This window comes from Pelodiscus sinensis, chromosome 1, assembly GCF_049634645.1.
Source record: "Pelodiscus sinensis isolate JC-2024 chromosome 1, ASM4963464v1, whole genome shotgun sequence".
Classification (NCBI taxonomy): Eukaryota; Metazoa; Chordata; order Testudines; family Trionychidae; genus Pelodiscus; species Pelodiscus sinensis.
The window spans coordinates 133121178-133147040 of record NC_134711.1 but is presented as its reverse complement, the minus strand read 5'-3'; the positions used below and the strand labels follow the sequence as shown (position 1 = coordinate 133147040).

Genomic DNA, 25863 nt, shown 5'->3' with positions numbered 1-25863 from the left:
GGAACCAGTTTGGGGTGGGGAAATCCACAGTCAGGGTTCTGCTTCTACAAGTAGAGAAAGCCATCAGTCATGTGCCATTGTGACTCTGGGGAATGTGGACACCATAGTGGAGGGCTTTGCCACCATGGGCTCCCCTAACTGCGGGGGTGCCATAAACGGAACACACATCCCATCCTGGCCCCCAACCAGTGTGCCTCAGAATACATAAACTGCAAGGGGTGCTTCTCTATGGTGCTGCAGGCGCTCGTGGATCACAAAGGATGCTGCACCAACATCAACGTGGGAATGTGGGATGGTCAAGAAAAGCAGATGATGTGCACATATTAGGAACTCCTTTTCTTCTGAAAGATGCACGCCGGCACTTTTTCCCTCCATTGCACAATCGGAGTCAGAGAGGTGGATGTGTCCATTGTGATCCTGGGCAACCCAGTCTAGCCCTAGTTCCCCTGGCTCATGGAGCCCTACATGGGCAGCCTGGACCCCAGGAAAGAGAAGTTCAGTAACAGGCTGAGCACGTGCAGAATGGTATGGAATGTGCATTCGGATGTTTAAAAGGGAGGTTCAGGTGTCTCCTCACTTGCTTGGACCTCAGCGAGCACAACAGCCCCTTTGTGATGGCAACGTGTGTGCTCCACAACATGTGTGAAAATAAGGGTAGGGGGCTGAGGCAGAGTGCTGACCAGGAAATTTGAGCAACCAGATACTAGCACCATAGGATAGCACAGCAAGGGACAGTGCTAATCAGAGACACCTTAAAGGACAGTTTTATGCAAGGCCAGTTGTGAGACTGTCACCTGTGGCTCTCCACAAGGGACCCCTGCATTCCCTATTTGCTTTTCATTCCCCTCCCATACCCACCTGACCCGTCTTCTCATCCTACCCCGACAGTTCAAGCAATAAAAAGACAGTTATTCAACTATCAGGAGTGTTTATTTGTGGAAAAAAGCTGGAAAGGGAATAAATTGGATACCAGAAGGGGGGTGCCCCCTGTGTCCTGGAGCCCTGGTGGCCCCTGGGGTCCATGATGGTGGAAGCCCTGGGGTGAGTGGATTTCTGGCAGATGGCCCATTCCAGTCAGGTTGTCACATGCTCCATCACAGAGGTGAGGGTGAAGAACATCATCTCCTGCTGGCGTGTGAGCTGCTCCCGGACAGCCTTTCCCTCCTCTTGCTCCAACTTCCTCTCATGCTACTCGGTCCTGCTCTTCTCTCACTTGGCCTTCTTGGCCTCTTATTTGGATCTCCTCTTCTTCTGCTCGGTGACCTGGCCTTGCCACTCTGCCATGATCTCCTGCACAAGGCAGTTCAGTCAATCCATTTGCTCCCTCAAGAGTTCGTCCCTAGTGTATTTTCACTTGTAGATCCCAGCCAGCTGAGCAGGTGCGGAATGCACCAAGCTGGCAGCTGACCCAGCTGTCAAGAAAAGTTACACGGCCAGACATCACAGGAGATACACTGTGTGAAACCTTCCCCTAATCTCTTAGCGTACATTGAAGATCTCAGTTCAGACAACAGCGATGTGTTTTGTGCAAGGTCACATTTTGGCTTTAAAAGCAGGTGTACAGATGTCTCAGGGGAGCATCAGGACACCCTTGCTCTGGAGGCAAGCAGGCATGGTAAGGGGCCAGCTAGGCCATGAGCCTGTGGTTGGGAGGGAGCTGGCAACAGCGGGTCTGTGTCTGGCACATGCGGCTTCTCAGAACAGTGCAATTTTTCCAGCCAGGCCAGGAGCCTGCAGGCATGATGAAGGAGGGGAAAGCAGCAGGCCAGCTTCCTGCTGTATCAGCCCATGCTGGATGCAGCACCCATAGCTTCCCACAGAGAGAGCGCTGCTTTCCCTGTCTGCAGGGGGTGGGGAGAATGTGTGTGTGAGCAGTGTATGCTACTTGCCTGAGAGAGTGCTAATAGGTTCCCCTCCCTCTCCTCTCAGTAGGTTTCCATGTGAGATATCAATCTTCTCTGCATCACTATGTTTGATCAGGAGTGACTGCTGACTGATTGTGGCCATGAAACTGGGCCTTATGCTACGCTGTTGTGTGGTTCCATGACACCAAATTACTTACTGGTGGCTTGGCATGGGAAGGTGTCCTACTGCAAAGGATGGAATAAGACTGCCCTCCCCAGGAACCTTGTGAGAAGGATTGAGCGGTTCCTATGTGAGAGCTTCATGGAGCTGAGTACTCCAGACTGGTGCTCCATCTAGAACAAGCTGTTCCGTGCCCTCCATTCAGAGTAGGAGGAGAAAGAGCATACCACCCCTCACAGCTCATAACCTGGCCATGCTTGTAGTTAGAGAAAGTTAGAGAACTCACCAGAAGTGCCCTCCCTGGGATTGTCAGTGGCCTGGCATGGAAGGCGGGGACAAGCTGCTAGATGAGGAGCAGCTCCTGGAACTTGGGCACCATCGTCTGGGTGGTCTCCTCCTCCTCCGCAGGACCCTTCACTACCCTGCCCTCCTATAGGCTGATTTTCAGTGGACTCAACAACCAGGGTAGGGGAACTAGCTGCCCCTCTCCCCCAAATGGCATCCAACTGGTCATAAAAGCAGTAGATATGTGGTGCTGCCCCAGATCATCTGTGCTTCTTCTGGGCCTTCTGGTGGGACCACTGCAGCTCCTTGATTTCCAGCCTGCACTGCTCAAGGGTCCTGAAATAGCTGACAGCAATTCTGCCATCTGTTCCTTTTCTTGGTCTGGGGATCATGGAGGATGGACTCCTCCCCCCACACCTCAGTGAGGTCCAGGATCTCCCATGCACTCCTGGCTGGAGCTCTTCTGCAGCCCTGGGCAGTGGAGGCTGTGGGAGCAGAAGTACTCACAGCCGCTGGAGTGTCTGAGGGAACGTTGGGGGCACTCATGTCATTATCTACCACAGTGTGCTGCTTGCTTGGAGCTGGCCATGTGGGACAGGCCTTTCTCCCAGGACTCAGCAAGAGGAGAGCAGTTGTCCAGAAGGGTCAGAGCAGACAGCTATAGGAGGCCTCCTGGAGGCCAATGGGGGTCAGATTTCTTTCACTGCAGCATTTACTTTAGCGTAATTTCAGTCATGCATGGTCAGGAATAGTATTACTCCTTGTGAAAAGCAAAACTACAGGATTCGATTTCTGTGCCCCCTGAGGGCAGAGCAACGGGCTAGGCAGTGTGGACAAATCACTTAGAGAAGTGACTGTGGGGGGCTAAATTCCGTGTAAAGCCCTAGCGTAGAACAGGCCTTTCATCAAAAACAATGAGGTACCCTGAAGCACCTTAAAGACTAACACATTTATTAGAGCACAAGCTACTAGGGCTGCAGTTTATGCTCTAATAAATGTGTTAGTCTTTACAGTACCACAGAGTGCCTCATTTTTACAGAGAGAATAGCAAAGCGTACCCACTGTCAGCCTCACTTCTTATATTCTCCAGGCTCTGAGTTTTTAAATAACAGTTAAACATTTGTTAAGGAAGCCAAGGTGAGTCCTGGCAGTGCTTCAGTGCATGAGAGAATAGCAGGAAGATAGGGAGAGGGAGACAGAGACTAAGGCTATGTCTGTATTTACTACTATATACTTGTGTTGTTCAAGAGTGTGAAAAAGCCACCCCGCTGAGTGACGCAATTTACATGACCTAGGACTGGTGTAAGACAGTTCTATGTTAGTGGGAGAGACATCGCTTGCACTGCTTGTGGGGCTTGAGTCATTAAGCTGAGGGGGAGCTCTTTCCTGTTGGCTCAGAATGGTTAGAGCTTACAGTGGTATAGCTGCATCACTGCAGCTCCACTGCTGTGAACTTGCTAGTGTAGCCATACCCTAAATGAGGTAACAGCAAATGGCTGAGTGACGAAAATGTAGTGACACAGAAGAGGGGTGAGAGAGAAGGGGGAGGTGGGGAGAGAAGACAGGGCATGACAGGGAGAGAGGGTGTTTGCACTGGACAGCAGAGTGAAAGATTCACAGGGGTAGCTGTGTTAGTCTGTTGTATATGACATAGAAACAGAATCTGTCCCTGGCACTGGCCCATCCAGAGGGAACTGGAACAAGGGTGTGGACTGCTTCTCCTCGCTCCTCCTCTCCCCCTGCTCTCATTCCATCTGCATTATAACACCAAATTCTGCTACTTTTCTGTTTTTCCCCCTCAAATTGTATTTTGAAAACGACCAAAAGTGGAACGTTTTCTGGGAGTGGCTGTGTGTCTCTTACACTCAGCCAAAGTAGGGGACTAGCCAAAGGGGGAAGAGACAGCGTCTGCAGCTGAAGAGAGTGGAGATCATGGACAACAGTGAGTGAAGGAAACTCTATCCCTTTCCCCAACACCCCACAAAATACATTCCAGAGATAAGGGGGTTTAAGGGGACAAGGACGGGGAACTTTTCCTAAATGTTCCAGGCAATACCATGAGCAAATGGGTGAGGAAAAAAGAGGGGGAAGGGATGAATGTTTAGGGCAGATGAATGGGGAGAGAGGACAGAGGGAGGGAGAGAGAAAATGAATTGAGAAGGGAAATGGAAGGAGAAAGAAAAAAGGCAGACAGGATGCTAAGTCCAATCCAATATGCATGGGGAAGGAGCTGAAGAATGGTAATTGCAGAGAAGGAGGGAGATTAATGGAGGGAGAGAGATAAGAAAGAGTGTGTCTGGGAGAGGGATTTGCTATCAGTGAGTGAAAGAGTGTGGCCTGCAGGGGGATGGTCTCCCTGCCCTTGATGAAGTTTGTGCCAGGCTTCCATCTGACTTCTCTCGCTCTCACTTTACAGGGATGATGGCTTTTAGAGCTCGCACACTGATGTGCATCATAGCCCTCTTTGTCTTTCCAGCTGGTAAGTCACCATCCCCTGGAGGCCATATCAGGGCTCTCTCCCCCTTCTTTACCCCTTGGAAGCTCCAGACCACCGTGTACCGACAAGAGGAGAAAGACACACACAGAGATGGAGAGTTGCATGGAAAGAAAAAGGGGCGAGTGCAGGAGAAAATGGAGAGAATGCTGGAGGGAAGTTTGAGAAGCCATGATCGGTGCCCATATATTCCCCTTCTCCTCAGCAGCATGGATGGGAGCAGGGAGAGGTTCAGGGAATGAGTGGAGGGGAAATACATGTATGCAAACGGTTCCCCTAGTTCTGCATGGTTGATGGGATGCATGGAAATAGGCTGGGGAGAGAGAGGAGTCAGTGAACAGCTCCTCTAAATATTATGAGCCTCCTCTCAGACCAGTGTAAATCAAGAGTGGTTCCTTGCAATGAAATGAATTACTAGGCATGACATAGACATACATAAGAGATGGATTCGGAACAATGCTTAAAAAAAGGTGTAGTTGTAGTATGGGAGTGTGTTCTCAGCTGGATGGGACAGGGAGCAGCAGGTAGTTGGGCCCCCTATCTCACAGACACTGCTTGGAGCAGTGTCTGAGACCTGGCATGCAGAGCACTTTCAGTTGGTGCATGAAACTTGTTCTACTACAGTGATGGAAAACATTTGTCAGTCTTCAAGCACTGATGCCTCTTGCTGCTTCTTTCCCATTCTAGGCCTCTTGGGAGCTTTCCAGAGGCTTTTCTATCCAGTTAAGATCGGGATTCCAAGTTTCTTTCTGCCTGCTGCTTCATGTCTGTCTGTGCTCTAAGTTTCTTTAGCATAAATTCAGATGGGATTAAATTTCCAGATGACACCAAAATCAGAAAAGGCAGCACCAAACTGAAGAGTATGATGGAAAGAGGGAGAAGAGAATGAGGGATGTTTCCATCTTAATGGCTAGAGAGTGCTGAACCAAAGGAGACAGAGAACTAGGGGATACATATTGAATAAGGGATATAACCAGATAACTGCTCTCTTCTCATTAAAACAAGTTTGTTCTATTTTTCCGTCATTAAAAATCAGCCTGTATTGAAATGTTTGGATCTAGACAGGGACATCCTCATTATTTAGTTTGGATCTGGCATGTTTCTTTTCCTAATAGTACTTTTCCCCATAAACAAGTACTGTAGCTATCAGAGAGCAGATCTGAGTTGGTGACTCAGGATGTGTCTACACCGCACCCTTAGCTCGAAATAAGTTATGCAATTTGCACTATGAAAATTGCATAGTTTATTTCAATGCTATTTCAAAATAGTTTATTTCATAATTTGGTGCTGTCTACACAGTGCCAAATTTCAAAATAACTCACAATTCCGAAATGCCCCTTAACCCTCGTGGAACAAGGGCTACCAGGACGTCTGAATAAGCCGCCTGTTATTTCAAAATCTATTTTGAAATAATGGGCTGCTTCAATAGATGCAGAATAACTATTTCGGGGTATTTCCAATATCCCAAAATAGCTCCACACCATAGATGTACCCTCACAGAGCAGGGAGGAGATGTAGCCACAGCAAAATCATGATCTTAAAAGTGACCTGCAAAAGAAAAAGAAAAAGAGGTTGTGTCCTTTCTGGTGTTTTTCTGATGCAAAAAATGGGGCTTGAAAAGGGCTTTTTCCTTCTTGCTTTTTTACATCAGGCCAGGTCTACTCTAAAAAGTTAAATCCACCCAGCCACATATGAAAAGCCACACACTGAGGGGCGTAGTTAAGATGACTTAAGCTGTATTGTAGACAGTGCTAGGTCTACAGAAGAATTCTTCCACTGACCTAGTTATTGCCTCTCAGTGATGTGGATTATCTATGCCAGTAGGATAATCACTCACATCTGTGTTAGGTAATGTTTACACTGAAGTGTTACAGCAGCACCACTGCAGCACGTTCCACTGAAGCATTTCAAGTGTAGCTGAGCCCTGAGAAATATCAGGTTGGTCTCTCTTCATTTTGTTGAATAGCTAATTGGAGATCTAAATAAACAGAGTGGTACTTTTTCTCCCCCCTAGCTAGTGAGAGGGATGCAACTTTAACAAGTACTTTCCTGCTAAGAGTTTGTTAGGAATTTGAATTAAATAGGGATGTGTCTACACAGCACCCTAAACTCAAAATAAGATACTCAATTTGCACTACACAAATTGCATATCTTATTTCGACTGAATTTCAAATAGCGTATTTTGAAGTTTGGCATGTCTACAGAGTGCCAAATTTCGAAATCACATGCTATTTCAAGACATCCCTTAACCCTTAATGTGGTACGAGGGATACAAGGATGCTGAAACAGTGCATCCGCTATTTCGAGATCTATCTCAAAATAGCGGGCACGTTCAAAAGATATGGGGTAGCTACTTTGGGATACTTCCAGAATTCTGAAATAGCCCCACTATGTAAACGTACCCTAGGTGTTAATGCAAACAAATAATGATAAAAAATCCTCACTCTTAGTTGCTTGGATTTTATAATCCAACCAATTTTCTAGTTGTCCTTAATCTTCCTGGGGCTGCGGGGGAAGGCTAGACAAGACATGAATTTCTAATGCAGAAAATAAGCAGATTTTTTTTAAAAGTTCAGTGTTTCAGAGATTTCTTCTGCCTCCATTAAGAGGCGGGCCAGAATAGGAACAACTTTGAGAAGCACTGGGTTCCTGTATGTGGGTGATGTGTGTAATACCTGGCACTTTCTTGATCAGTGGCCAGTGCAGATGGCCAGCTGCACAGTCATTGTTGGGGAGTCAGCTTGGACTGGACATAGAAGGTCCTGAGAGAACTGTTGATTTGTGGCAGATTTGAATTATGCCCATGGATCCAATTCTTCCCTGTAGTATACAAGTAACTGTTATTGAAATAAGAAGTAAATAAGGCTTTCAATCCCTGATCCTGTAGTCCTTACTCATGCAAAACTCCCAGTGGCTTCAGTGATAAACTCGGGCAGAATGCGGGTAGAAAGCTCTAGGGCATAGTGTGTTAGGCTTAATTTGACAGGGCCAATATGGTATACTACACAGTGGGTCATTTATACATCTGTCCCAGTTCTAATTTGCTTGGCACTACGCTATATAACTAGCCTGTTCCTACCAAAGCTTCCCCCCACAGTTATGTAGATGTTTTCTTCCTTCCTTGTTTAGCAATAAGGTGGCCTCAATTGCTTTCCATCTGTCCCTTTTTTCTCGCTTTATAATATGCTTGGACCTGGACATAAATGATCTTCCAGCCTATTCTCAGGGAGCCTGTAGCTCTTCATAACAGAGGGGGATGATAGTTTGGTGGTTACAGTAGTTGACTGGGCACAAGGAAACCTGCCTTCTTCTCCTTACTATACCCATGATTAGCTCTGTGACCTCAAGCAAGTCACTTCTTCTCTCAGTGCCTCAGTTTCCTCTACTAGACAGTAGGTAGGGTGATACTTAACTTACCTCACAGGGGGCTTGTGAAGCTTAATTCACTAATGTTTGTAAAATGCAAATGGTGCTGCAGAAAAGCAAAATCTGGGAATAAATCTGTGGCTCCTTACAACTCCACAGCTGTTACTATTGTGTCCATGAACTGTATGACTGCATTAGGCTTAGAACTCCAATTCTCTTGCTGTGAAACTCTTTAAAATACGGAGCCACCTCCTTTAGCTTTTAGAACAATAGATCCTAACACTTGAGCTGAGCAGTTCTCATTCCATCCAGTGGAGGGCAATGATCTCCTGTACATGCATTAGCTAGTTCATGACAATATTATTCTTAATTATAATTCTACAGATTCTATTTTATGGAAATCTCTTCTTCTGTCCTTTCCCCATTGTTTCCTTTCCCACCTTATCTTGCAGACTGGTTTCTTCCTATGGTCAATTGTCAAGAAGCCTCAACAGGTAAGTCTTGCTGTTTACAGCATGTGTGTGTACGTGCATGTGCACGTGTGTCCAGGCTAAAAGAAAACTGAAGTGCTGGTCCCTCAGCAGGAAGTGCTAATCCCAGTGCCCCAGTATGGTTCTGGGGGAATTTGGAGGTGTTCTCCTTTGCATGATGCCTAAAATAGGATCACCAATCACTCAAGGTTGTTAAAAATCTGTTAGTACTTCATGCAGTGATAGGTGTGTTGGTCCTAATGTCCTAGATAATCACATTCTATCTCTCTGTTATTTAATTAATTTCCTAGCCTTAGATGTTGTATAGTAGAATTGTGTTATGTTAAATAGTTGTCATGTTTTACCCCAGATATGGTGGTTATTAATCAATTGTATTATGGCAGCATTCAAAAGACCTCATTTGGGATCAATATCCTATTGCACTAAGTGTATTCACACACACGATAAGAGATAGTCACTGTCCCAAAGAACTTTCAATATAATTTAAGACAAGACAAGGTACTGGGGGAGGGAGGATGAGGATAACAGTGATAGCAGTTACAAAGACTAGCTAGGTACACAATTAGCTCATATATATACATGAGACTTTGTGAGTCTGTCTGTCTGTGTGTCATTAGTCTACCTGTAAACCTGAACGATAAGAGCTAGGACCACCAAATTTGATATGTAGCTTCCTCTTATAACTCAAAGCAGGGTTTGGTTACGCCAGGACAATGGGATGTGGATGGAATTTGATTGTTTTGCATCAAACGGAAAGGAAGAGGTATGATATCAGGGACAGTTATACTCAGGAATGACCACAGGGGGCAGGCAGGCACCCCAGCCCCAGGGAGCAGCTGCTGACCATCAGCATGGCCTGTGTCACCCTGCCCTGCCCAGGGAATAATTAGTGTTATTTCAAAATAATGTTGAAATACTGTCAAGCTGGAGGATTCTTACTATGACTCCTGTAACCCTCATTGTACGAGGAGTAAGGGAAGTTAGAGGAAGAATGCTCTATTTTGAAATAAGTGCTGTGCAGACATTCCCAATTTCAAAATAAGCTATTTTGAAATAAACTACACAATAGACATAGCTAAATTTGGGTAGCTTATTTTGAATTATTTTGAATTCGATGGAGCCATGTAGATTAGGCTGATCGGCAAAGGGAAATGAAGCCGCGATTTAAATAATCGCGGCTTCATTTAAATTTACATGGCTGCCGCGCTGAGCCGACAAACAGCTGATCAGCTGTTTGTCGGCTCAGCGCGCTAGTCTGGACGCTCCTGCGCCGACCTGAAAGCCCTTTATCGACCTCCCCGTTATGCCTCGTAGGATGAGGTTTACTGGGGAGGTCGATAAAAGGCTTTCATGTCGACAGGGGAGCGTCCAGACTAGCGCGCTGAGCCGACAAACAGCTGATCAGCTGTTTGTCAGCTCAGCGTGGCAGCCATGTAAATTTAAATGAAGCCGCGATTATTTAAATCGCGGCTTCATTTCCCTTTGCCAGACAAACAAATCTGCATGGCTTCGTCGACGGAGCCATGTAGTTTAGACGTACACTTAGAGACAAAACCACAGAAATAGCAGGAGGTAGAATTTTGAAGGACCTTTAAAGGTGAGAACATGAACCTGGTATGATGAAAGAGGAGGAGTCTCTAGAGGGGTCTGAAGAAGGGATTGTGGTATTGATAGGCAAAGCTCTTTGCAGTTGGGTTTTGAATGGACTGGAGAGAGGTGGTATAGATAGCAGGGATCCAGAGATTGCAGAAATCAAGATGGGAGAAGATGCGGCCCTGGATGAGAACCCTAGCTGAGTGGACAAATGGAAAATACGAGATCTTAAGATGTTATGGAGGAAGGAATACCAATATATGGACATAACATGGTTGTGTGGAATATGAGACAGGGAAGAATTAGAGATGTGACTGTGTTTCAGTGATGAATAAATACGTTCTGTATTTACCAATTTGCAAGCACACTTGCAGGAGGAATAACGGTAGTTCGAATTAGGAGCTTTAATTCAAACTACCTAGTCCGTGCCGCATGTAGCCGCGGGCAGGTAGTTCAAACTACGGGCATTTAAAAATGGCGCCCGCCCGGGAACATGCAAATGAAGCTCGGGATATTTAAATCCCGGACTTCATTTGCAAGTTCGAATGCCTACATTAGCCACCCTAGTTTGAACTAGGGTGGCAGAATAGACATACACTAAGCCTGAACTTCCTGCCCCATTTTTAAATTTGCAGATGATACCAAGCTGGGAGGGGTTGCAAGTGCTTTGGAGGAAAGGGTCATAATTCAAAACAATCTGGACAAACTGGAGAAATGGTCTGAGGTAAATAGGATGAAGTTTAATAAGGACAAATGCAAAGTGCTCCACTTAGGAAGGAACACTCCGTTTCAGACATACAGAATGGGAAGCGACTATCTAGGAAGGATACTGCAGAAAGGGATCTTGGAGTCATAGTGGACCACAAGCTAAATATGAGTCAGCAATATGATACTGTTGCATTCTGGGATGCATTAACAGGAGTTTTGTGAGCAAGACACGAAAAGTCATTCTTCCACTTTACTGTGCACTGATTAGGCCTCAGTTCTGGGCATCACATTTCAAGAAAGATGTGGAGAAATTGGAAAAAGTCCAGAGAAGAGCAACAACAATGATTAAAGGTCTAGAGAACATGAGCTATGAGAGAAGACTAAAAGAAAAGGTCTTGTTTAGTTTAGAGAAGAGAAGTCTGAGAGGGGGCATGACATCAGTTTTCAAGTATCTAAAAGGGTGTTACAAAGAAGAGGGACAAAAATTGTTCTCGTTGATGTCTGATGATAGGGTGTAAGAAGCTATGGGTTTAAATTATGGCAAGGGAGGTTTAGATTGGACATTAGGAAAAACTGTCAGGGTGGCTAAACACTGGAATACATTGCCTGGGGAGGTTGTGGAATCTCCACTTCTGGAGATATTTTAAGAACAGTTTAGACAGACATCCATCAGAAATGAAATGGTGCTGGGTCCTGCTGTGAGGGCAGGGATTGGACTTGATGATGTCTCAAAGTCCCTTCCAGTTCTAGTGTTCTATGATTCTATGTTGGGCTTCTCTCTGCACTCCTCACAGGGAGGTTAGCTTGGGTGGCTCCATCCTGGTCGATAGGAAATGGTTGTTTTATTCTTGCATTAACTTATGTACATGGGGCATCTTGATACTTCAGAGATGGGAACATTATGAGAAGCAGTGAAATATGAAGCTCAGGGTCTGAAATTAACTTCCTGTGGTGGTTGCAGGGAGGACAAAATTTTCCATGAAATAGGAGAGTATTCGGAGAGATTCACTGACATATCTGAACAGCACTGTGACTCAAAATTACATGTATGCTTGCTGACAGCTAGTGGCCATTTTAGGGAACTCCAAGTGACAGATATGTGGAAAATGGGGAGAGCTGTAGGGTGGAGGTGGGAAGGGAGAAGGACACAGAGATGGAAATAATAATTTAGGGTACGTCTACACTAGCTTGTTAGTTCGAGCTAGATAGGGTAATTAGGGCAAGTGGAGTTGCAAATGAAGCCTGGAATTTAAATATCCTGGGCTTCATTTGCATGTTACCGGATGCCGCCATTTTTAAATCCCCCTTAGTCCAAACTCTGTGCCTGCAGCTACATGCGGCACGGAGTAGGTAGTTCAAATTAAAAATCCTAATTTGAACTACCGTTACTCCTCGTGGACTACCTACTCCGTGCCGCGTGTAGCCACAGGCATGGAGTTCGGACAAAGGGGGATTTAAAAATGGCGGCGTCCGGGGACATGAAAATGAAGCCCGGGATATTTAAATCCCGGGCTTCATTTGCAACTCCGCTTGCCCTAATTACCCTACTTAGCTTGAACTAACGAGCTAGTATAGACATACCCTTATTTAGGAGTATCCCCTGATGCGATCTCTAACCAATCCCAAGCCAATGGAGGCAACAAAATTGGTGTCCAGGTTGAGGGATATGTGGAGGCCTGTCCCCCACAACGGGTGATCAGAGCAGGGGCACCGACAGCTTCCGTGGGCCCCTATGCAAGGTGGGGGGCCAGCTCTGTGCTCTTGGAAGGGGTGGGGCCTCGGGTGGAAGAGACTGAGCCGGGGCAGCCAGTCTTCCATGTTGCCCAGAGCTTGCCGCACCTCCCCAGCCCTCAGAGCCACCCAGAGTGCACGGCACGGTGCCCCAGCACTGATTTCACAGGCCCAGGGCTCTGGCTGCCACCACTGCTGCAGTAGTAGTGGTGGCAGTTGGAAGCCCTGGGCCCCTTTGAATCAACAGGCCCTGGGGCAACTGCCCCCTTTCCCCGTCCTCTCCCACTTCCCCTCCCACCCCCATTGGCAGGCCTGGCTCCGAGCAAGATGAGTAATAATTCAGTTTTTGCGTGCAAAGCACTATGCTGCTGTGAGAGCCAAGGCTGGTCAGTGAGCGAGTGTATGTTCATGTTATCTTAGGGGTTCATCATGGCAAATACCGTATATTCCGGCGTACAAGATGACCTCTGATGTTGAAAAACATCCCCCAAAAATCGGGGGTCGTCTTGTACGCCGGGTATACATCACAGGCGCGCCTGGGATGCCCCCCCGCCGGCTTCCCCCGAGGCTTTCAAAGCTTCTGTGGCTTTGCTCCCGGTGCCTCTGGTCTGCTGGGGACCATCTCCAGCAGACCAGGGACACCGGAGCAAAGGAGGCGGAGGGGCGCTGGGGTATAAGATGAAACCCTATCTTTTAATTAAAAAGATGGGGGTCGTCTTATACGCCCAGTCGCCCTATACGCCGGAAAATACGGTAGCATCATCTAGTCCACTTAGGGTTGCCAGATATCCGTTTTTCCGCTGCATTACCCAGTTGAAAAGGGACCCTGGCAGCGCTGGTCAGCACAGCTGACGGGGCCATTAAAAGTCTGGATGGCAGTGCAGCAGGCTTAAGGCAGGCTCCATACCTGCCCTGGATCTCCGCAACCCCCGGAAACGTACAGTATGACTCTGCAGTCCCTAGGTGGAGGGGCGATCAACGAAGATCTGTGTGCTGCCCCTGCCCTCATTGCTGGCTCCCCAGCTCCTGTTTGCTGAGAACCATGGCCACAAAGCCCCCTGGCCTCTAGAGTCCTTCCCTGATCTTCTTGGGGTCAACCTCTCTCCCTGCAGCATTTCCCAAGATCCTGGGATAGAAGAAAACCTACAGCACATTCATAGTGAAAAGCCCACAGCTAGAACAAACAATTATGTACTAACTAGACATTTTACCCAGTGTTGCTCGGGTCCTTAACTCAAATAAATTTTGTTTTTCTTCATTTCAGTCATTGTTCTGGGGTGGGGCTGGGGATGAGATATTCAGTGTGCAGACTGCCTTTGGGAAAGAGGACAACCCCAACCTTCTCTCACTACACTAGCCTGGGGCCAGGTGAGAAGTGCCTGTCCATGGCTGTAAAGCTACCATGGGCACAGCTGGGGGAGAGGTGCATGTCCCCCAGCTGGGGGGTAGACAGACACACAGACAAACAGATACACAAACAGACAAACACTCTGAAATATATAGTAGATAGCTGTCCCTTTCTCCATCCCTGCCCCTTGCTGGCCTAATGGGATTATAGCTGTCCCCATCCCAATCTCTGGCCCCCTCTGGTCATTCTGCCATGTCTTTCCTGCCAGACTCCTTTCCATTTTATGAGACAGGATTAAATTCCAGGCATGTCCCACTGACCTGGCACAACCAAACCCTGACCTTGCTTTAAGTTAGGATGAGCGGAAGCTGCCTACTGAATTTGGTGGTTCTAATTCTTACTGTTTAAGAGGAGCTCTGGAGGAAGCAGACTCACTGATGGATGGAAAGACAGACAGACCTACATTTATAAAATATATAGAAGATAAAATGAAGAGTAGTCTGGAAATGGTCTCTTCTAGAAGGATCTCTCTGTTTCTGATTATCCACACACGTTCAGTGTTTAATTTGAGCCAGGGCTGAGTTCCAGTACCTCTAGGGATGGCAGGCAATTCATAGCCTTGGCAACAGCCATGTCAGTTATGAAAGGAGAAAAACTTTTGTGAGCCCCAATCTCTCTTTCTTTACAAAATAATCACTGCTCAGTCCACCTAGCTAGGATGGCAAAGAATACTTTAAAAATGCTAGAGAAAGACTGAAAATCAGGCACGCTGCACTCTAGGCCAGGGGTGTGATCACCATGTTTTGTACACGTGCTCATATGAGTTTGATGAGAGTTAGTGCTAGTGTAAATAGTAGTGTAGCCATGGTAGCATGGGGAGAGGCAGCGCTGGGTACAAACCCACCTGAAACCCATGGACACATACTCAGCGTGGCTAAGCCACACCACCACTGCTGCTTCCTGTGAAACCATGGCTGAACTTGGATTTGTACATGCTCTAACTCTCATTGAGCTAGCTTGGGTAAGTGCATGGCAGCCAGGAATCATACCTCAGCTCACAGTGTAGACGTAGCCTCAGGGAGAAGAGCAGATAGATAGTGTTTGCTTGATGTAAATGAGTGGTGAAGCTGTTTAGAAGGGGAATTTAGGCTTCAGCTTTTCACCATGGTGAGTTAGGCTCAAAGGGAACAGAAGGACACAACCGGAAGGACTTTTATTGGGTCTAAACTTAGACCTTTTTTAGTATGCAGCATACAAAATCCAGCATATAGAGAGACTTCATTGATAGAATAGCAGGGGGCTGCAGGGCAGGACTGAGGGGCACTGGCAGGGCTGTGTGGGGAGCCCAGGGCTGGAATAGCAGGGGCCTGCAAGGCAGGGCTGAGGGGCACTGGCAGAATTGGGAGGAGGACCAAAAACTCAAGGAAGGATTTTTTAGAACATTTTCTCTTTTTCCAGTTTTACCTGAAATAACCACTGATGTCTCTGGTAAGTTCATTCTTTTGGCAAAAGAGGGACCACTGGGCCTTCGTTTTCCTGATCCCTACTCCCAACTGTATCACCACTAGCAAACCCCTTCACCTCATACTCAGAGTCCCACTTTCTTCCTTACTCCTAGCTCCAGTTCTAATTCTCCAGAAATTTCTCTTTCTTTACACACTTGTTTTTTGTCAACAGGTGTGGCTGACACAGTAGCAGATGAACAAGGTGCATACAACTGCAGTGTTAATATAAATGATAAATGTCTTCTGAAGGAGACATTAACATCATCTCCTTTCAGGCTTGTGGCTGGGTGGGTACCTAAGGCTGACACCCTAAAGAAGGTTTTGATCAAGGGTAAAGAAGAGTTGCACTATTAGTAGGAGTGTGTCCCCATCTCTGGGAGTTCCAGTACCCATATCACAGGGCATGAGTGGTCAAAGAATACTGCTGTTACAAGAGTTACTGTCCCTTGGGTAAGACATTCCCTAGATGCCTTCCTTTAAACTCAAAGGCCCCTGTTTCTTACTGTCTATTTGGAAGCATAGCAAATAATCCAAAATGTACGATTCTTTGTTTTATAGTTCCGGCTGGCAGTACAACAATACCAGGTATGCTTAGTTTGGAGATTCAAAGTATGGGACATGGAACCTGTCACTTTTAGGATACCATTTCCTATCTAGGCACAGATCAGTGGGAACACACAAATTGCCAGGTTGGATTAAACATGACCTGACCAGATCAATTTAGGCATTACTAAATGCTTCAGAAGGAGGTGTGTGTACTAGTCACTGTCGGCAGACAGGATACTGGGTTAGATGAACCATTAGTCTGACCCAGAATGGCCATTCTTATGTTCAAGAAACCCCATACCAGTTTCTTCCTGACCCCACAAGAAAAGTGCATGAGTTATAACTTTAAGCATGAGATTTTATATTTTTAATACATTTACATTTTAAATAGTAGAACTGCAGATTATATTATTTATATAAACGTCTATTCAGAATTATTCTAAACTCTGAGTAATATTCTGTGTTAGCGACTCCCACAGGTTCCTTGTATACTGTAATGTATGTTGTCTTGTTTTTGTAATATGAGCTAAGTGTGGGGACAGAAATGCCTTATCCTCATCCTATCAACCATTTGTCATTTAGTACAACACCTTTATCAAGGTCTCTCTTTTCTAAACAGTCCTCGTACCTCAAAGATATCAGGAAATGGGATATGGAGCCTTTCATCTCTTGAGCACTAGATACAATCCAGCCCCAGTTTGGAGGCTTTTGTAAAATGAAGGGAGGCTTGCAGTCCAGTGCTTAGTGAAATTACATCTACATTCCAATCGCCATTGGTATTCATTTGCACCTGTGTGTGTTTCCAGAATGCCGTGAAGAGCAGTTCCCTTGCACACGCCTATACTCTGTTCACAAACCTGTGAAGCAGTGTATCAAATACCTGTGTGTTACCAGGTAAGAAGCCTACAACCCCCAGAAGGAAAAACCAAGTCACTATCACAAAGGGCACGTCCTGATCAGAAAGTATGTTCCCTACAGAGGCCCAAGGGTTCTATCCCTACAAGGGAAGAGAAGTGGGTGAAATGAATCCCGAGAGAGTAAATTGAGATTCATAGGGTTGGAAGAGACCTCAGGAGGTCATCAAGCCCAACCCCCTGCCCAAAGCAGGACCAATCCCAACTAAATCATTCCAGCCTGGGCTCTGTCAAGATAGGATTTAAAACATACAAGGAACGCATCTGCTTTTTCAGAACAATTTCCAAAAAAGTGGATGCATTCTTTCTACAAGGAAGAATGGATGTGCTGAAAGAGGAGAGTTTTCTGAAATTTGGCACCATGTAGACAGGCCAAATTTTGGAAAAGCCCCTTTCGAAAGAAAAGCAGAAAAAGATACACAAATTGTGGTTCACAATTCATGAATCTTTTTCCGACTTTTCTTTGCAGTGTAGATCTAGCCTACATAAACCATTCCAGTGCTTCATCACTATCCTAGTGAAACAGTTTTTCCTAATATCCAACCTAGATCTCCCCTACTGTAACTTGAGACTATTGCTCCTTGTTCTGCCATCTGTCACTACTGAGAACAGCCTCTCTCCATCCTCATTGGAACCTCCCTTCAGGAACTTGAAGGCTGCTATCAAATCCCCCCTCACTCTTCTCTTCTGTAGACTAAATAAGCCCAAATCCCTTAGCTTCTCCTCATAAGTCATGTGCTCCAGCCTCCTAATTAATTCAGAGTAATACCTTAAGATAGTTGTGACCCTTTGAAATTGTAAAATGTTCTGTGAGCTATTAATTATTATTTAATTTACATATTAGGCCAAATCTTGAAGTATCCACACAGGCAAAATGCCTTGTTGACATCTATAGGTGTTTTGCCTTAATAAAACTGAGTAGAACTCAGGATTTACTTCCTTATTTGAATCATTATTGTCTATATCACTTTTTGTTCTCATGCATCTCTTTCTCATTCTATCTTTCTCCCATCCTTGACATGGTTCTGGTGCCACTCACCCCCTCAGTGTGCGTCGCATGTACATAATAAACAAGGAGGTGTGCTCTCGTATGATCTGCAAAGAGGATGAATTCATGCAAGGTGAGTGATGGCTGGGCAGAGGTGCTGTGGGACAGAGGAACTGCAGGGCAGAGCTCCATGGAGAAGGGCAGCAGTTGTTCAGGTGTGCTTTCCTTCATATGAGTAATTGTATGAGTAATTGTTGAAAGCTGCATGGAAACCATAATAGCTTAAATATATACCCCAAATTAAAAAATACAGTAAAAGAATACAAAAAGTGCTACCTTGGTTCAGCAACAAAGTAAAAGAAGCAGTGACAGGTAAAAAGGCATCATTTAGAAAGTGGAAGTTAAATTCTAGTGAGGAAAATAGAAAGGAGCATAAACTCTGTCAAATTAAGTGTAAAAATCATATATATAGTAGCCCAATGTCTGTGACTCTGAAATGCTGGCTGTTCCCTCTGGGCGGCGCTGTTGCCTGAGTCACGTCCTTCGCCTCCCACCATGGTGCTCCGCTGACTTCTGCGCCACTCAGCCAGGCCGCTGCGAGGGAGCAAGAAGCCCAAATGGTCGCTTGCGCCACTAGCTCCCCTGTGGCGGCCCAGCTGTGTGGCGCAGAAGTCAGCTGAGTGCCATGGCAGGAGGGGAAAGGGGCGGGGTGGTGACGTACATGGCCAGGGGGTGAGGCCTGGCTGTGTACGTCACCGCCCCACCCCCCTTTGCACCCCCCTTCGCCTCCCACTGTGGCGCTCGGCTGACTTCTGCACTGCTGAGCCGAGCCGCCACGGGGGATCCCAAACGGCCGCTTGCTCCCCTGCGACGACCTGGCTGAGCGGCGCAGAAGTCAGCCGAGCGCCACGGTGGGAGGCAAAGGGGGGCGGGGTGCTGCTGTACACAGCCAGGGGGTAGGGCCTGGGCGAGCATGCATCCCCGACGGAGACGGAGGAGAGTGGAGAGAGAGTGAGAGGCAGGAGGGGGAGAAGAGAAAGAGAGATGGAGAGAGAGGCAGAAGGTGGAGGAGAGCTGAGAGAGAGGGGGAGGCAGCAGGAGGAGGAGAGAGAGAGAGACGGCGCAAGAGACCGGAGGCTCAGAAGACCGACGTGGAGGAGAGACCTGAAAAATCCCATCTTATGACGGGCTAATTGGCTAGTATAATAAGAAAAGCCAAAAAGGAGTTTGAGGAACAGCTAGCTAAAACCTCAAAAAGTAATAGCAAAATGTTTTTAAGTACTCAAAGATGATAAAGTCATTGCAGAGAAATGAAATTCATTCTTTGCTTCGGTCTTTATGGCTGAGGATATTAGGGAGATTCCCAAACCTGGGCCATTCTTTATAGGTGACAAATCTGAGGAATTGTCCCAAACAGAGGTATCATTAGAGAAGGTTTTGGAACAACATCGATAAATTTAAAAGTAACAAGTTACTGGGACCAGATGGCATTCACCCAAGAGTTCTGAAAGAACTCAAATGTGAAATTGCGGAACTATTAACTGTGGTTTGTAACCTATCCTTTAAATCAGCTTCCATACCTAATGACTGGAAGATAGCTAATGTGACACCAATATTTAAAAGGTCTCTAGGTGTGATCCTGACAATTACGGACTGGTAAGTCTAATGTCAGTACCAGGCAAATTAGTTGAAACTGTAGTTAATAATAGAATTGTCAGACACACAGAAAACATAATTTGTTGGGGAAAAGTCAACTTGGTTTCTGTAAAGGTAAATTATGCCTTACTAATCTACTAGAGTTTCAGAGGGGTATTGGAGTTAGTCTGTAACAAGAAAAACTTAAAAAACAACAAATACTCTGGTAGCACTTTAAAGACTAACAAAACATGTAGATGGGATCATGAGCTTTCGTGTGCACAGCCCACTTCTTCAGATGACCAGAGAGTTGGAAGTCCAGAACCAAGAATTAATAAGGGAAGGGGAGGGAAGGAAAAAATGGCGGGAGGGAGGAGGGGGAAGAAGACATTGAATAGATATGTTTCAAAGGGATAGCCAAGCCAATCTGTAACAGGTCCTGTACCCTGAACCCCTCATTGCTGGCCCCACCTTTGAGCCTTCATTCCTTCCCACATCCCAATCCCTGTCCCCAGCTCAGTGAAAGAGAGTGAAGGTGAGAAGGGGGGGGGGGAGTGAGTGGAGGCTGGGGTCTCGGAATGGGTGGGGCAGGACAACTTCTAATTTGTGTAATTAGAAGTTGGCCACCCTACCTGTTGCTGCTTCAGTTTCCCCCTCTGTTTTGGTGAATCAGCCTTCACACAATGGCTATGTCTACACTGGCGGGTTCTTGCGCAAAAACATCTTGCGCAAGGGTTCTGCCAATTTGACTAAGACCTGTTTAAAGGCACAGTGTTTGTACTAATTTATCCATATCAGTTATAAAGGCCTTCCCACTCATCTAACCCTAACCCGAAGTGTGGATGAAGTAATATAGATATGCAAGTACTTACATGCAAATATAGTTTATTTTGGCCAATTTGCAGGAATTAGTTACATACTATAAGCTATACTAATGTAAGCACCTTTATACCTTTATACACTATGCCTGTGTCCATTAAAATGGGTATAGTCAAAGCAGTAAAAATGTGTTTGTGCACCAGCCCTAGGAGTCATATTTTTATTGTTGTTAGTCCCAGAGAACCCATAAAACTATGGGAGAGCCTCACTCCCTGATAATCAGGGGAATGAGGAGAAGAACAAACGGAGTCCTGGTACCCCTGGCTGCAGTCCCACCCTCCACTGCCCTCTCAAAAAAACACCCTTCGTCTTTATCCAGGCAAAATGTCCAGTGACTTCAGTGGAAATTCTGCCTTCATACTGCCAGTATAAACTCTGAGTAAAGTCATCAGAATTTGTTTCTTTGTCCCATTTAAATCAGTGTCCATCATAAGTTTATATGAGCAATGTGAGAGTTCTATTGATAGTTTTTATGTGATGAACTGAGTTTGAACGAAGCCCTAATCCTTCATCTCTTGTCTCTCTGCAATTCTTTTCTTTGTCTCCAGATGAGATCTGCCGCCAGCTGGCTGGCCTCCCCCCTCGACGCATGCGCCGCTCCGGTCAGCCCCGTGGTCCTCCTTGCCAATGGGCCAAGAACAAGGAGCTGAATAATCCTGCTGCTCCATGAGCTACAAAGAGTAGGAAAGAGATGGGGAAAGGGAGGAGGAGAATCATTATCAACCCACCACCTACAATCTACGACAAGTCCTACTGGCCCTCCTGCAAACCAGCTCCCCTCTCCTTCCTCGGGTGCTGCAGTGCATGGGATCCTATCTCTGCTAGTGGCTGCTGGATCATCTAAAGGATGCTCATGTTCTTATCCCAGACTTGATCTAATAGGCCTTGAGCAGCCCATTTCCCAGCAGTTTTTATAATTGCACTGCCCCTTCCCTGCTCCCACCCCCAGGGAGAGATTAAGGTGGGGACAGAACGGAGGTCTCCGACAGTGCGCAAACCCTTAAAGAGCCCAAGGCCTGATCACCACAGCACTTCTTGGATGCAGTGAACCTGACAGTTCTGCAAGGTTGCACAACTCAATAAGTCCTAGTTTGCTGGCCCCACCCACTACAACTCTCTCAGCCCCTGGTGGTCTAGTGCCCGCAGTAGCATTTCAGTAGTAGGAGTCAAATCTCTGTTTCTTGTGTGGCCTTGGAGTAAAAATCCTTAGACCATCACACCCCAGTCTCAGGGGACCAAGACACCAGTTTACTAACTGGCAGCCTAGTACTAGTCCCTAGGAGACTCCATGACGATTTGTACACTGCTATCAGTGTTTGGCAGTGCCAGATAAATGACAAGTCTGGGGCTGACAATTAAACCTAGACATACCCCACCTATAATCCAAGACAAGACTATCCAATACTACCGTTGGCAGTAGTTCATATATAAGCACAGGAAGCTTTGAATCCCTTTGTTACAATCCATCTGCCTCTGTCATAGAAACAGTATTTACTGAAGAATCTTTGGTTAGCAGAACAATCTATTTTTCACCATATGGATGTAATATTTGACAAGAATGTCTGCCTCCTATCCCACCCTTCCTGCATCCCTCAGCTCTATCCCACACCCAGGAGACTCACAGAGAAAGTATTACTGCAGAAAGTCCAAGCAAATGCCAATTACAGTCAGAGTCTGTTTGGCAAGTTGAGCTCCTGTGCCAGGAAAGGGCAAAGGTGAAGAATTGGTGCATCATGGACATGGTCTGGGAACTAGGTACCTCCTGGTGTGGGGGTCATGGAACATTTGGGTCTTTGAGGAAAAGAACTGGTTTGTCCTGAATAACGTGGGGAAATCTTGGTTCACCCAGGTTTATACCCATGAATTATAATGTCACACTGCTTTAAAAATCTCTGGGGAATTCCTCTCCTACCCCAGCTCCAGGAGTTCTTGCAGCAGGCAGTGAATGTGTGTGTTGGGTTGGAATGTGGAAAAAAAGAGGGGACCATCTGTTGGTCATAGGCAGGATGCCCAGGATTTCCTGCTGCTTCTGTGGCTATGCCTTCCCGCACAGTGCAAGAGGCTAAGAACCCCATGGTCAGAGAGGTAGGCACACATGCAGAGATAAACCAGCTGTTTGGAAGGGATTTTGTTCCCCTCGCACTGGGTTGTTCTATTGTGGTCTGGGGGCAGAATTGAGTTATCTGGGGCAGAGTAGGAGGAGGTTTGTGAAATATACTTACAGTGGTGTGGTCACTTATTCAGCACCCCATCCTAGCCAGGGGCTGCCTTGCAGGCACCATGCCCCTTATCTTCTGTAGGTTTCTTAAGCCACCTCAGCAGTCTCTGTTGTGGCTAGAATCACTCCTTTCTCAGGCTCTGTCTACACTATGGGCAGGATTGATGGAGCAATGATTGATCCAGCAGGGGTTGATTTATTGAGTCTAGTACAGATGCGATAAATTGACTGCCAATCGCTCTCCTGTTGACTCCAGCACTCCACCTCAACAAGAAGCGCAAGGGGAATCCATGGAAGAGTGTCTCCAATCGACATATCACATGGAAGACACTGTGGTAAGGAAATCTAAACTACATACCTCTGTCGTTAGAGGCATGTAGATTTGTTGTTTTGGCAAAGTCGAATGAAGCCGCGATTTAAATGATCGCGGCTTCATTTAAATTTACATGGCTGCCATGCTGAGCCGACAAACAGCTGATCAGCTGTTTGTCCGCTCAGCGCGCTAGTCTGGACGCTCCCCTGTCGACATCAAAGCCCTTTGTCGGCAGCCCCGGTAAACCTCATCCCACAAGGAATAACGGGGCTGCCGACAAAGGGCTTTGATGTCGACAGGGGAGCGTCCAGACTAGCGTGCTGAGCGGACAAACAGCTGATCAGCTGTTTGTTGGCTCAGCGCGGCAGCCATGTAAATTTAAATGAATCCGCGATCATTTAAATCGCGGCTTCATTTGACTTTGCCTATGTGTCTAATCTACATGCCTCTGACGACAGAGGCATGTAGTCTAGACTTCAGATACATTATTTGAATAATGTTGACTTCAGATACATTATTTACATAGCTGAAATTGCATATAACTTTGATCCATCTCCAGTCATAGTGTAGACCATTCTGTCCAGCTTCCTGTCAAACAAAGTTCACACAGACCTCAGAGTCCTTAATCACAAAATAACCCGAACATGCCTCCATCAGGCCCCACTATAAAGTCAAAATCATAATCCCTCCCCCATCCCAGCCCCATGTGGCACAGCCCACTCACTAACTCTCAAGCAGAGCCCTACCAACACCTACTGTATTGAAATGCCCGAGTCCCCTGAGGTGAGGCTCATTTCATCATAGGATTGTATTTGACCCAGACTCTCCAGCTCCTGAGGCAAGCCACTCTGTTACAATATCGATGGGTCTTAATCACTACAGCACTGCAATTTAACTATGGCAACCGAGTCAGCTGGGGTCATTCAGGCTAGGTCTACACTGCAGCACTATTTTGGGATACCTCCGGTAGCGCAAATTGCGTAGCTTATTTCGAGACAGTGTAGATGCACCCTGAAGGGGCAGATGTGGCTAGATACAGGAAGAATTCTGCTATATAAGGAAAAAGTTGCCCTACATAACAGACTCTTCATAGCAGACAAACGGTTATTTTGTAACTGTGTGGATAGCCCAAGAAAGGAGTGGTGAGAGCCACAAGAGAGACTGCTAAGGTGGCTTAAGGAACCTATAAAAGATAAGGGGCATGGCGCATGCAATGGGAGAAAATATGGAAGATACTCCAATGTAGAGACAGATTTTTCCTATGTAGAGATAGGGCTCTGCTCTACAGGGGCTGAATTTTTCTCTACAGGCCACTATAGGGAATCAAGTTCCAAAGTAAACAGGGAGTAGACCTGTCCCTGGGAACTGTAGGGGCATGGTTCTCCTATACAGAGAGTAGAGTTCCTCCATATACATAGAGACTCACTACACAGTGGGGCAGAGTTCTGCCCTATGCAGAGGAGGAGTTGATATAGAGAGCAGATGCTTGCTGCATCAGGGAGAGGTGACTTAAACCTAGGATCATGTTCCTATTGAAGTCAGTGGTAAATTTCCTATTGACTTCTATGGTGCATGATCAGGGCCTTAAAGAGAGTCCTGCCAATTGGAGGAGGGTGGGTGGAAAGAAAAATGTTAGAAGGAGCTCTTGGAAATAGAATTATCCCAAGTCTCCTCTGAATATAGAGTTGAATGTAAACATATATATATATATATATATAAATATATTACATAGTTACTGTACAGTATATCTACATCTCATGTTCACACAGTCTGGGGGAATGCATTAGAAACTTTTGCTGTTGCTTAAATCTCACATTGTAAGTGGAATTCCCCCGGGAAAACACTGTCTAAACATTATACTCGATATAACGCACACCAAAACATTAAAAGAAAATGATGTCTGATCAGTCTTCGCATGTTCTGGCTTATTTGTCTCTGATTTTCCTTTTGCTTCATCCTAACCCGCAGCCAGTTCTAGGCCTCCCACACAACTCTTCCTGCATAGCTCAGCATTTCCCTGCCCTGCAGCGTCTCTTGCTGTGCCACTTCTGGGATTCCTGCACATGACTTCTAACGTCCTGCAAATCTTATGTGCCACCCTCCCAGTCCTGGGCTTCTTACACAGCTCTGCAATTGTGCCTCATTCCTGATGAGCACAACCCTGTAGCATTTCAGTATTTTATTGAGAGCTTCCTATAATCTCTTCAGGGCATTTGTTTTCCTAGCTGCTTAGCCAGTTTATCCAGAGTTTTAGTTGTGGACACTGAGGGTACGTCTACACAGCAACTTTATTTCGAAATAACTTAGTCTGCGTCTGCACAGCAGGCAATTATTTCAAAATAATGTTGAAATACAGGCAGTCCCCGGGTTACATGGATCCGACTTACATCAGATCCCTACTTACAAACGGGGTGAGGCAACCCTGCACTAGCTGCTTCCCCCCAGCAGACTAGAGAGACGCGAAGCTAGTGCTCCCCCCCCCCAGCAGACCAGGGAGACGCAGAGCGGCTTTTCTCAGCAGACACCTCAGCTTGAGAATAAAGGACTGAGGGAAGTGAGGTGTGGGAGAATAAAACTGAGTTCTGGAGAAATGTTTGGCTAGAGTTTCCCCTACAATATGTACCAGTTCCGACTTACATACAAATTCAACTTAAGAACAAACCTACAGTCCCTATCTTGTACGTAACCCGGGGACTGCCTGTACTGTCAAGCTGGAGGACTTCTTACTCTGACTCTTATAACCCTCATTGTATGAGAAGTAAGGGAAGTCAGAGGAAGAGAGCTTAATTTTGAAAGAAGTGCTGTGTAAACACTCCCAATTTCA

At 46.2% G+C, this 25863-nt stretch overlaps 1 protein-coding gene across 3 annotated transcripts in view; it reads left to right on the top strand.

Annotated features, from left to right (window-relative positions):
- MFAP5 (microfibril associated protein 5) overlaps nucleotides 1-24946 on the top strand; it is a 47425-nt gene extending 22479 nt beyond the window's left edge. Inside the window, exons 1-9 of one of the 3 annotated variants that reach the window (XM_006119935.4) lie at nucleotides 4076-4252; nucleotides 4727-4789; nucleotides 8623-8664; nucleotides 15500-15529; nucleotides 15719-15748; nucleotides 16105-16131; nucleotides 16899-16986; nucleotides 18054-18127; nucleotides 21057-24946. In XM_006119935.4, coding sequence (XP_006119997.1) covers nucleotides 4243-4252; nucleotides 4727-4789; nucleotides 8623-8664; nucleotides 15500-15529; nucleotides 15719-15748; nucleotides 16105-16131; nucleotides 16899-16986; nucleotides 18054-18127; nucleotides 21057-21178 — 486 coding nt within the window. In that variant the 5' untranslated portion in view covers nucleotides 4076-4242 and the 3' untranslated portion in view covers nucleotides 21179-24946. Of the gene's footprint in view, nucleotides 1-4075; nucleotides 4253-4726; nucleotides 4790-8622; nucleotides 8665-15499; nucleotides 15530-15718; nucleotides 15749-16104; nucleotides 16132-16898; nucleotides 16987-18053; nucleotides 18128-21056 lie in introns of those variants that run through there. The other 2 variants (XM_025183029.2, XM_025183030.2) reach the window with 2 other exon arrangements.
- Nucleotides 24947-25863: the final 917 nt, after the last annotated feature.